The 13,234-nt window shown below is 33.4% G+C and overlaps 1 protein-coding gene across 2 annotated transcripts; it reads left to right on the forward strand.

The window, feature by feature from the left end:
- Positions 1-5,182: 5,182 nt before the first annotated feature.
- jdp2b (Jun dimerization protein 2b) lies at positions 5,183-9,650 on the forward strand. 2 transcript variants are annotated; one of them, XM_084090838.1, is made up of 4 exons: positions 5,183-5,301; positions 7,172-7,374; positions 7,687-7,791; positions 8,967-9,650. In XM_084090838.1, exons 2-4 carry the CDS (start codon positions 7,177-7,179, stop codon positions 9,141-9,143), a joined length of 480 nt encoding a protein of 159 aa, XP_083946964.1. In that variant the 5' UTR covers positions 5,183-5,301; positions 7,172-7,176; the 3' UTR covers positions 9,144-9,650. The 2 variants fall into 2 exon arrangements, with proteins under 2 accessions (XP_083946964.1, XP_083946965.1); XM_084090839.1 differs by having other exon boundaries at positions 5,210-5,301; positions 7,175-7,374.
- Positions 9,651-13,234: the final 3,584 nt, after the last annotated feature.

The raw sequence follows: 13,234 nt of genomic DNA on the forward strand, positions 1-13,234 counted from the left end.
CACTGCGTATCTGCACGCCACGCAGTTTTTTTCTCTCGTGGTTCTACTTCCGTGTCCATATTTGGTAATGAAAATGACTTGTTGTTCAGTCACTATAGAAACAGTAGAGTCCTGTTTCACCAATGAAGGTTTTCCCGGAAGATCTAGTAGAGAGAGGAGCGAAGACGCTCTCGGTAGGTTACGGGAACTGTTTTGTATCGAAAACGTTTCGCTGGAGTTGCTTGTGGTATCTACCGTCGATTTTGAACATTTAATGGTTTCATATAACGGGAAAAAGACTGTTCGAATAAAATGGACACTGCCCCACTGCAAAATTGTAAAAATATCAAGGATAAATGAAAACATCGTGTGTGTCTTTAAACCCTCTAACTTTACTTGCGATGCTAAACACTGCGTAGTCTACAGTTAAGATGTTAAACGCATAAGTTATGCTTTTAAATTAAGAACTATTTCTAAAAACTACATTAATTGTAGAAATGCATGCCTTTGTGTTTAGTTACCTGCAGTTTACAGTGAGGTCCAAAAGGTATGGAAGCTTGTTTCTGCCACTGAATACAAAATAAAAAAAGGTAATTGCGACTTTCCCCCCCTCGCAATTGCGTGATATAAACTCATATTTGAGAGTTATAAAGTCAGAATTGCGAGATGTAAACGCCCAATTGTGAGACGTCACATTTTTAAGATAAAAAGTCTATTTTATTTCGTGGCAGAAACAAGTTTCCATAAAAAGTCCAAGGCCATTAATAAAAACGCTTCTATTTTGCATTCAATTTTGCAGTTTAATAGTTTGAACTGAAAAATGAACTTGGTCAGTGTCACAGATTTGACTGACAAACTTACATCACACATTTTAAAATGTTCAAATTAAATAATAATAAGGTTTCATATGTTAACAGCTAGTTAATATCAACTAAGAATGAACAAGACATCTACAGCATATATTAATCTTAGTTAATAGTAATTTCAACATTTGCTCATACATTCTTAAAATCAAGTTGTATTTGTTAACATTAATATTCAGTGAACTATATGAACAGCTGTATTTTTATTAACATTAAAAAATATTAATAAATGTTGTAAAAGTAGGCTATATTGTTCACTGTTAGTTAATACATTAATTAATTAACAAATGAGACCTTATTGTAAAGTGTTGCCTATATATATATATATATATATATATATATATATATATATATATATATATATATACTGAAGGATTCTTTATTATTTTCAAATAATCATTAAATCATTGATTATTAATAGCCTATTCAATAATTGCTCATATTATAACATGCGTCAGTGTTCAGTTGTATCATTGTTTATCTAAACTGGAATATGATGAAACTCTCTTTCCACACACACACACACACACACACCTGAGTGAAGCACAGATCATGCCATTCTTGGAAGACAGCCCACATTGTGTTCTTGGCACAAACACAATATAAACATTTAAGGTAAGCCACTTTGTTCAAATATAAAAGGATAAAAAGGGAAATAGATACGAGTTATTTGGCCTGATAGACAGTGCGATCAGTCTGTTCAGGTTCAGCTGTGGATTAGTCAACATGTGGGACCGCTAATGATTCAACCGGCCGAAATAAAATGATGTCCTGCTGGACTTTTTTTTTTTTGCATGACTTAGTTTTCAGCATATAGTGAAGTGTATAGCCAGCCGGATGTCTGGTGCGTCAGATGTTCACAACAGCTTGAATTAGGTTTTGTTTTTAACAATACTTACTTCCCTTACATTTGACTTACAAATTTTTAGATGTCAGTGGAGTTCATATTTAAATCCTGATGTTAACTAGTGATGCAATACAAACAATACACAAGGTTTTTGTCCTGGTTAAATGAAATGTTGAGAGAAACACAAAGCAACTTTTTCAGGAGTGCAAAGGCATTGTAAACCCACCATATTTTTGCTCTAGGAAATAATCTTTTGCAGATAAGCAATATGAAAGCACTATTACTGATTACTATTACTGATACTGATACTCTATTACTGATACTGCAGCATTATCTCCTGTTTAAGTGTGTGGATAGTGAATAAATGTGCATTGGCCATAATTGATTTGTGTTGGTGTCTTTCCAATTATATCATATTTCCAGGGTCGGAATTGGGCTTGTGTTTGGAACAATGTCTGGTTGCTGCTCAGTCTTTATCATTGTCTTGAGTTTATTAATACGATCTTGAAATGCAGAAGTGTTGTACTCAGCATTGCTCATCAGGATCTGAATATGAATGTACAGCCATTGAAGGAGGAATTGAGCTGTAATCATGTCTGGTCACGTTTCATGCCATTTTTACTCTTTTGTCCTTAATATTGGGTAGTTTATATTTCTGCACTTTTTCCTGCACTTTTTGTGTGATGAATCTTTAAAAAAAGCCGCATATTGACGTTCTTATGCATTAAAATTAACTTGAGACTGAAAATTCCAGGCCTTATGAATCTTGATGACTCTTCTGATGATACAAAAATGCTGTCGCAGAATAAATGTGGAAGAGGAAGTTTGTCTGTGTGTAAGAGGTGAGGCACAGAGGTGATCATGTCTGCGGTCTGGCTGTATATTTCAGTGCAAAATATCCAGGAAGCAGTTGGATGGATTTATTCATATACATATAAGCCATACTTAAACGAGAGATGCTCATTAAATGCCCTTTTTATTAGATGAGTTTCCCTCTCATGTGCCTGTGGGTGTGATATCAAGTAGTCTTTTATCATTGCACAATAAAAGTTGTTGAAATTGTGAAAATTATTTTATTATTTGAGATGAAATCAGTTATGTAGAACAGCTGTCTGTTATATGGTTTGTTTGACCAGAGAATGTCATGATTGACCAGTCAAATATTGAGAGGGTCGTGTAATAAAATGATAAATTTCACACTCTTAGAAGAAAAGCTTCTGTATAGAATCTTAAAGGGTTCTGTCAGGCGCATCATTTATAGAATCTATTAGGGGTTCCCATCATGAGATCATTTTATTGATTTAGTTTGATGAATAAATTTTGGTTTAATAAACATACTTTATCACTAGAAAACATAGGCCTACTTTACAAATACTTTATCACTAGACTGTAAACACTTTATATCACTAGAAAAAAAATGAACCATTAAACATGAAAGTATTACGCAGTCATTTAATGCATTTCTCCTTATAGAAACTATATAGGTTCTTTAAAATTGAGCTCTATAGAACCCCATTGAACCTTTTTTTCTAAAAGTAGCAATAACATTTAATGTTATTAAATCTGGCAATAAATTGTCTGCAGTAACATGTAAAACACTGTAATTTAAGGAAAGGGAGCGAGAAAGTCAGTTATAAATTCATAAAATGCAATGACAAGTTTGCCCAAACCTTGCTGATATATTGCATCGGACCGGAGCTGTTTTAAAGGGATCATTTTGTCATCATTTACTCTCCCTCATGTTGTTACAAACCTATATGCGTTTATCTCTTCTGTTGAACACAAAAAGAAGGTATTTTTAAAGAATGTTGGTAATCACGTCTGACTGGAGCCATTGACTTAATAGGAAAAAAAAATACTATGGAAGTCAATGGGTGTCATCAACTTTAAGTCTGTATTTTATCTTGGATCTCAAATACACAAATATCTTCATACTTAGACATTTAAGCCACACATAAAATGTCTGAGTTGTCATTGCATTAGATAAAATATCACAGAAAGTGCCTGCTTTTCTCATAACAAACCATTTTCAGAGTCATTTTTGCCCTTTTCCACCTTATTTGCCTTTTTTTTTAAATATTTTGAGACTTACTTTTAACCAAAGTGATTTTGTATGTGTATGTAAATTCAGTTTCTCTCAAGTTCAAACTGGTGTTTTATAGTAGAGGAACCACAGCTGCAATTCACACCTGCGTTTCATAACCACAAACTGTCAACAGTGCATTATCTTCAACAAGATATTGGTTATTTTATCAACTTTTGAGAGGTGTTCTGCTTGGAAACGTGTACTTACACTGTGTTTCTGTAAAATAAGAATACATTTTTTTTATACAATACAAAGACTTTCTGACTGTATTCTAATGGACATTAGCACATTTACACCAAGAACGATAACTGTAAAGATAATGATCATTTTAGCTTCTACACTAGCGCACAATATCGTTCTGTTGATTATAAGCACGTTGCAGTTTTGTCGTCTGGCGCTTTAAATGCTTAAGCTCTTTAAAGGGATAGTTTTAACCTGTAAGACTTTCGTTCATCTTCAGAACACAAATGAAGATCTTTTAATGAAATCTGAGAGCTTTCTGTCCCTCCATTGACAGCTACGCAACTACCACTATTTTGCCAGTAATTTATTCACATTTGATTTATTCAAACGTTTGTACAAGAACAAACCTCATTGGTTCTCGCACGTCAAGCAAACATGATTGCGCTTTGTTTACCACAACGGATGTGTGAATTGATGAATGTTTTATATGTGAATAAATGCCTAAATTCAGTCTGTTCATCATATAAAGCAATCTTGTCTCTTCAGAAAATGTGGACTAAATCAATCTATTCATATGGATTAGTTTTACCATCTCTTTATGAACTTTTTGAAGCATCAAAGTGGTAGTTGCGTAGCTTGGAAGGACAGAAAATAATAATAGTTATCATCCTTGGTGTGAACGGGCCTTAATAGAAAACAATCTTTAGTGTATATTTCTTAAATAGGTTTTTGTTTGTTTGTTTGTTTTGTGATAGCATAGGCTTCAAGGGAAACATAGGTTTTCAAACATTCAAGGGTTTTCAAAACGGGTCGATTTATATAAAATAATAATATAGCCTAATAAAACATTTAAATATTTAGACAATACAGTACCTAACCCTACCAGTACAGTAGTGCCTAGAAACAAATATAACAATGTAACATAACATTACACATTTTATCATAAAATGAATTCAAATAGATTTTCCACATCTTTTTTTTTTTTTCAAACATAGGAACATAAACATAACAAGATAGGAAAATAGGCAACAATAACTTAGTGGGTTGATTACTGAAACTCATAATTGTAGAGAGATAAACATATGAGCTCATCATGTTGAATTGTTTATGCTTTGACGGGATATCCCGCTTCACACACACAGGGAGTCCCGCGCTGCTGTGTTGTGTTGTTTCGGTTGCTATGGGCGGGGCCTAACGCTCTTCCCTGCTGGCGTCACTCAACGGAGAGTTCCGCATTCCACCGCACGCAGCGATACATAAACGCGCTGATGCAACGAGAACAAACCACAAACACACAAACGAGCTGAACGGACGAGTAACCGCCAACTCCCAGAGCAAAACAAGTAAGTGCTTTATCCTGACGTTATTTTATACATTTACATTTGGCAAAATCGTGCACAGAAGAGCGGAGTTGAATTGGACAAGATATAAGACGCGTTTTAAAGGTCGATCGAGCTGCATTTAACGTTAAGTGCAATGACAATGAGATGAAATAAAACCTCGAGAAGAATAAAATTATTTCCATGGATCACTGATGTCTAGAATGTATTTTTCTGAAACACCCAGGTTATTTACTGCACAATAAAGTACATTATGTACAAATGTTGGGTTGTTTCAACGGTCAAATATGGACAAACTCAACCGTTGCTTTACATTTTTTAATTAACGTTAGTTTTAATCCTAGCGGTTGGGTTTGTCCATATTTGACCCAAACATGGGTTGAAACAACCCAGCATTTACTTCAATTGACTATCGTTTAAATCCAAAAATATATTTAAAATGTATTTTTTTTCTCTCTCTATATATATATACATTAATGATTTGTTAAGCAGTATAGAAAGTTATTAATGAAAGTTTTTGCTAATCTTGCTTTTAATTGGGTTGGCTGAGGGTCTCGATGGGCTCCTGAAAAGTTTGAGACCCCGCGTTTGAATGGTTAAATCTGTAACACACGTGTAACTCTCCATCTAAAACTATTCTGCAACAACATTTCTATATGCTTATGTTTTTATACATGCATTAACATGTTGTATTTGTACTTAAAATTAATTTATCACACTATAGGATTATTGAAGGCAGCTGCAAAACACCTAAAACTTTTTAAAACATGGTCATAAGCACCTGAATTATACTTCCATATATTTATGTAAATCTATTCTAATTGTTTTCTTTGTTGAAAAGAATGTCAGGTAACACTTCACAATAAGGTCTCGTTTGTTGACTAATAATGAGCAATGCATTTGTTACAGTATTCATCTTTGTTAATGTTAGTTCTTAAAAATACAGCTGTTCCTGTTAGTTCACAAAGCATCAACTAATGTTAACAAATACAACATTTGATTTTAATAATGTATTAGCAAATGTTGAAATGAATATTACCTAACACTATGCTGTATATTGTTCAATCTTAGTTCATAACTAATAAAACCTTATTGTAAAGTGTTACCGAATCTCCTTTTTATTTGAGTCACTTAATAATTCACTTCTAAAAAGTCAAAATACAAATGCAAAAAGAAAGACTTGCATCATCACCAAAAAGGCATGCAGAAATGTTGCACAAACACAATTAGTTTTCAGTGCTAGGAAAGTTTTAGTCGAGAGGCATGCAGAAAGTAGCCGTTAGCTGCTGCGAAACATGTTTGACTGTTACATAATCCTGTAATGGCCTTTACAGACAATTCAAGAGCTGTTTTAAGCCTCGGTTTTGAACATGCGTAGGTGTTGTTTTTGCTCTTGGGAATCTTGAAGTTTCCCTATAACTCTCTTAAGAAGCAGATTTACAGAGTTTGTGTTACGTTCCTCTTATGGAAACTTCATTATTCTCTGTGACTTTCCACTGAAAACACACATTATCAGTCCTTAGTAAACTTATTCCAAAGCAAAAACAAACTCTTCTTGTTTAAATTAATACATTTTTAGCTAACTGTGATTTGTACATGTACATTTCTGAAATACATAAGACAGTTACGTCTGATAACAGATCACTTTAAATTTTAATGTGGACTCATGCATTGTGAAAAATGCTATACAAATAAATGTGAATAGAATTAAATTCTTAAACTTTTTAAAAGCTCAATAAAGTGTGTGTTTTTTACATTTATTTTTATTTTTAAATGAATGCCTAATGCACATGCATTTGCACTTGTATCTGTAAAAGGCACTTCATGCACGATCAACAAAAATAATGACATTTCTCTCTCTCTCTTTCTGAAGCAGCAATGATGCCTGGTCAAATCCCTGATCCGATGGTCACGGCCGGGTCTCTTCCCAGTGTCGGTCCTCTGGCTGGCATTCCCTCCACCACCCTGACAGACCAGCTGAAGCTGGCAGAGCTCTACAGCCTCGGCGCCGTTCTGTCTCCTCTCATCCTCAACAGACACGCCAAGAGACCGTTCGACGTCATCCAGGGTGAGGAGGTGAGAACCGAACATCACATTTAACAGCTCCAGATATCAGTTCTGCTCATTCACATTTGCAGAATTGCAAAAACAGTTTTAGGTAACGACATGTATGTGCAATAGTTTGAGAAAGTGAAACTGACGTTCTATTGTTTGTGAAGTTCCTCTGAAAGTTTTTTTTTTACTCCCTGGTCAAGAGCGACACCTGGTGGACACCATTGTCTGCCAATTATTCGTTTTTTTTGTGAGAATGCTCATAGGTTGATTATAATGGTTCGGTTTACACTAAAAGCAGATTTGTAAACTGACACGTGTACTTTCTGACCACAGGAAGGTGACAACGATGATCGCAAGAAAAGAAGGCGAGAGAAAAATAAAGTTGCAGCCGCTCGCTGTCGGAACAGAAAGAAGGAAAGAACTGACTTTCTCCAGAAAGTGAGTGTGAAAATTCATTAATATTTCAGATTTTGTAATTTTGGGCAAAGAAAAATGAGTAAAACTTTATTTTACAGTGTTCTTGTTACTCATATTACATGTTACTATTATTAATGACTACAGTAGCAGTGGGTGATTATTATTTTTTTATATTATGATATGATATTGAGGGATTATATGGAATATTTGTGCTTTTTAAAATTAATTTGTCACATTGCAGAACTATTTAAAATGAACTAGTGATGGTAAAAACATCATTAAATCACAATTTTATTTAAATATATATATTTAAAATGTCATTTTTTATAATATTTTCTAAATATGATGCTGGTGTAATTTTTATCTATGCCATTTTTATGTTATTATTTTGTAATTATTAATTGAGAGATAACATGGAGTTTTTGTGCTTTTAAAAATGTAATTTGACTTTTAGAACTAGCTAAAAAACTATTTTACTAGTGATGGTAAAATCTAATTTAAAAATTTAATTTAAAATGTTTTATTTAAAAAAAATACTTTTTTTTTTTTTGCTACATCATAAAACTATTTAAAATGAACTAGTGAAGGTAAAAAAGTCATTAAATCATCGTTTTATTTCAAAAATATATTTAAAATGTTATTTTTTAATGTAATTTTTATGATGCTATTATTTTGTAATTATTAATTGAGATATTACATAAAATATTTGTGCTTATTAAAATTAATTTGTCACATTGCAGAACTATTTGAAAAAACTAGTGAAGATACAAAAATAATTAAAACAGAATTTTTATTAAAAAGAATTTTTATTTATTTAAAATGTTTTATTTAAAAAATCTGACACTTGTGTAATTTCTATGCATGCCATTTTTATATTACTTTATTTTTATTTTATATTTTGCCACTTCATAAAACAATTTAAAATTAACTAGTGAAGGTTAAAAAGTCATTAAAACATCAGTTTATTTAAAAAAAAAAAAATGGATACTCTTAATTATTATGCATGCCATTTTTATGATGTTTACTTTTTATGACATCAATTGAGAGATGAAATAATTGTTTTATGTAAATACCAGAGATGTCACTTGAATTCCCCAAACCTTTGTAAATAACCAGTAACATGAACACTATAATGAAGATGTGTTGTGGTGTGAGGCAGTATAATTAAGCGAACGCTTTTTGCTCGGTCCTCTTAGGAGTCGGAGCGGTTGGAGATGTTGAACTCGGGGCTGAAGTCTCAGATCGAGGAGCTGAAATCAGAGAGACAGCAGCTCATCGTGATGCTCAACCGCCATCGGCCCACGTGCATCGTCCGCACCGACAGCGTGAAGAGCCCCGAGAGTGACGAGCAGCGAGCCGAGCTGTCCGACTGAACCGTAAGAGGAACCGCTCCACAACTCTCTGTGCTCTGGGATTTCTTTTAAAAGGAACCAACCATTGTCAGTGTCGATTTCACCATGAAGAGAAAAAGGGAACAGATTTGTATGGATATTAAGCCAGGAAGCTCACAGACTTCCGACCCCACAGACTATTGTAAAGGACATGTACATATTCTCAACGGCGTGTCTGTTCTGTTGAAACACGTGATCTGTCAGTTGATCTGATCTGGAGCGTGACCGTTCTCCCAGAAGCCTCCAGGTGGCGCTGTCTGATTAAACCCCACTGTTCACTGACGCTGGCGTCTCCATGGACGGACTGTTTACATCTGTTTGCATTGTATATATATTATACTCGTTTATTATATGCCATTTTTTATATTGTGCCATCACATCATGTGGTGAATGACGTGTTATCCTCAGAGTGTCTGTTGAACGGCCACTTTTGTTACTAAATAATGTTACAGAGAGCACATTGAAATAAAACCTATTTTTCAAATACAATTTACGAGTATTTATTGATTGATTTATTATTTTAAAGTATTTATTATATTATATTATATTTTATTTACTTATTATATTTGTACTTATTTAAAAAAAAAAAAAAAAAATCTTATTTAAAATTTTATTTTATTTTGTCTAATTTTATAATTACATTATTAAGCTCCGGCAGGATATGCGATATGGTTAATGGATGGTTGGATTGATTCGATATTATTTCATTATTCAAAATTTTGTACATTTAATACATGCATCCCTTTCTCTCGCTCTCTCTCTTTTTTTTCCTTTTTCCTCTTTCACTTTCATTGTTTTTCAGAAAAACTCTGTTTGTGGAAATTAGATGTTGTCAGAGAAATTTACATGACAAAAACAAGATTATTTCCACCGAGGTTTCCTTTGACTTACATCTATGTTTCCCATTAATCCTGTTTATTTTTCCTCCTTTCAGAAATGTCAATTTTATCATACATAGTGCAGTGTATTTGGACACTTATGACACAACTAGTTGACAACCACAATGCATTCAGATGCGTTTATGGCATTTATATCGAATGGTAAATCTATCGGTTTATCATTTGTGAAATGTTTGGCTTAAAGTTTACATGCATTTGTAGTTTTCCCTTATATTCTCATCATTTCTCGCTAAGGCGGGTTGAGTGGGTTAACGCTTGCTTGTTGTTTGTTCATTTTCTGTCTTTAGTACTTTTTGTCACGTCAGAATTGGGTTGATCAGCTTTCCTGAGTTCTGGCTTCAGACTCGCTCGCTCTGAAAGCTGCTTTGATCAAATGTCTGACCTTCTGCTTAGCAGTTCCAGCCTTTTAAAAATGCGTCTTTTTGGCAGAACATGTTTCTCACGTGGGCGGTTGTCAGAATCTGCTCCTCACCCTGTTTCTGCGAGCACATGAGACAGAGAAAAAAATGTTGGTTGAGTGCCACTGAGTGCTACCTCAGGAACTGTGTGATTTCAACACAAACAGCTCTTAATCACTCATGAGAGCGACCGCAATGACCTAAAAACTGCGTTTCTAAGCGGAGGTCAATAATGCATCTAATATCACTTTACCTTAATCTTTATTTTTAGAGTTTTCAGTGGTCAGTATTTCTGCAACTCAGTGTTTTGATATGTATTTGCCTTTCATTGTCAGTATTTCAGTAGGTTATTCAGTCATTTATTATTTAAAGGGATAGTTCACCCAAAAATGAAAATTCTGTCATCATATACTCACCCTCAAGTTGTTTCAAACCTGTATGAATTTATTTTTTCTGCTGAAACACAAAAGAAGATATTTTGAAAAATGTCTGTAACCAAACAGTTGATGTGTCCATTTACTTCCATAGTATTTTTTTTTCCTACTATGGAAGTCAATGGTTCCAGTTAACTGTTTGGTTACAGACATTTTTCAAAATATCTTCTTTTGTGTTCAGCAGAAAAAAGAAATTCATACAGGTTTGAAACAACTTGAGGGTGAGTATATGATGACAGAATTTTCATTTTTGGGTGAACTATCCCTTTAAGTATATCATTATATTTGTATTTAGTATTTCAGAGCTTTACTATTTATTTCTGCATGCAATTGTTAAAAAAAAAATCTGTTTTATTATTTTCCATTATTCAGTAATTTCAGCATTCCAATATTTTTGTTTTTAGTATTTCAGTTTCTTCTTATTTAATGTCAGCATGTCAGTGTTTAAATATTCCAATTTTTGCATTTTATTTTCCATTAGTCAGTAGGTTATTCAATAATTCAATAATTTTTGTTTTTAATATTTCAGTGTATTCATTTTTTTTTTATTGTCAGTGTTTAAATATATATATATATATATATATTTGCATTGTTTTCCATTATTCTGTAGGTTATTCAGTAATTTAATATTTCAGTATGATACAATTTTTGTTTTTAGTATTTCAGTGCATTCATATTTATTTAATGTCAGCATGCAGTGCTTATTTTCAATTATTGAGTAATTTAATATTTCAGTGTGACAATGGTTTTTATTTAGCAATTCAATTTCTCATTTATTTTAGTCAGTGTTTGAATACTGCATTTTTCAATTTTTATTTTTAATTTTTTCAGGTTATTTCAGTGTTCTCGTTTACTTATTTATTTCGGCATGTCACTGTTTAAATATTTTTTGTTTTGTTTATTTCAGTATGTTATTCAGTAATTTAATATTTCAGCATGTCAATATTTGTTGTACTTAGGAATTCAGCTTTTCATTTTTATTCTTATTTATTTAATTGTTCTGCATTGCGGCAGGCTGTTCAGTATTTCAATATTTAAGTCTTTTAATCAAGCATCAAAAGTTTTAAGAGAATATTTTATTTGTACAATAAGTAATGAGTAAATGTACAATTTGTACAATTAACAATAAATAAATGTAAACACTCAATGAGCTTCTGATGTCTGTTCTAACACTCCTCGATTAATGAATGAATGAAGTTAGTCGTTCATCAATAGACTTACCTTTTACATTTTTCATATTTTTAATCATATAATGTAGAAAAAAAAAATTCCCCTCTTTTTTTCCAGAACATCTTTGCATCTCAAACCCATGTGGGAATCTGTTCTGGAAAAGCACTGGTAATCAATGGGAATTTTGGGTAAGTGCTCAGCTCTGATATATTTAACTGATATTCTAAAGAATGGCTGTCTAAACTCGACACCAAATGTTTCTAATCATGTTTGTTTAATCATCCATGAGTTGTAATGACAAATCATTGCAAAGGACCTTAGTCATATAAACACATATTTGGACTTGAATGAAAATGAGGCTGTGATGGAAAAAAGTATGTTCAGTGGGTTGAGCTTTTCTCTGCCTGGTTGTTGTTGACAAAATATTAAAAGTTTAAATGTACCCTTAAAATTCCAGTTTAAAGGTTAAGGTTAAGAGGTTTTGAAAATTGATTATGGCATTAGTAGGCTATAACCTACAGAACACACTGTACATTCTACACTCACAGCCTCACTTTTACTTGTTTCACATATATATATATATATATATATATATATATATATTATACATTATACTATGCATACATTAAGTATCTTTGTGCAGCTGAAAATCTGATTCATCGTAACTGCTTAAAAAAATCTAAAGTTCTGTCATGAAACTCAAGATGACAGGCTGATAGGTCCTTAACTCAGTCTGCTTGCAATCACATTGTTCTCACAGCTGATTGGTTCCTGCTGTATCAGTAGCCAATGAGCTCGCTGCTCAACCTTCAAACACTTGGTCAGCATTTGCTGTAGCAGTTTACAGCGCGCTTTCAGAAACCCTCCACCTCCCCCAGCTCCACCTGTGTAGATCTGCTACGGGTAATTCATGTGTTCGGCTCCGTCTTGTGCACAGTTGAGTGTGTGAGCTTTTCAAAGTATAGGCTACTCTGGCCGTGAGCGTGGAAAGACTTTTTAAGCGCTCGAGTCACTCGCACATGCGCTGTTGTATGCACACCGTCTGCACGGGCACAAAAACGGACAGTGTGCGCAGCCGTCCACGGACGAAATTTACATCACGCGGACCATCACGGAACGGATGGCTTAAGTATACTTTGGGCGTTTCTTGCTCACAGCAGCGTGTCCTGTGT

Source organism: Abramis brama (genome assembly GCF_963993115.1).
Source record: "Abramis brama genome assembly, chromosome: 18".
Taxonomy (NCBI): Eukaryota; Metazoa; Chordata; class Actinopteri; order Cypriniformes; family Leuciscidae; genus Abramis; species Abramis brama.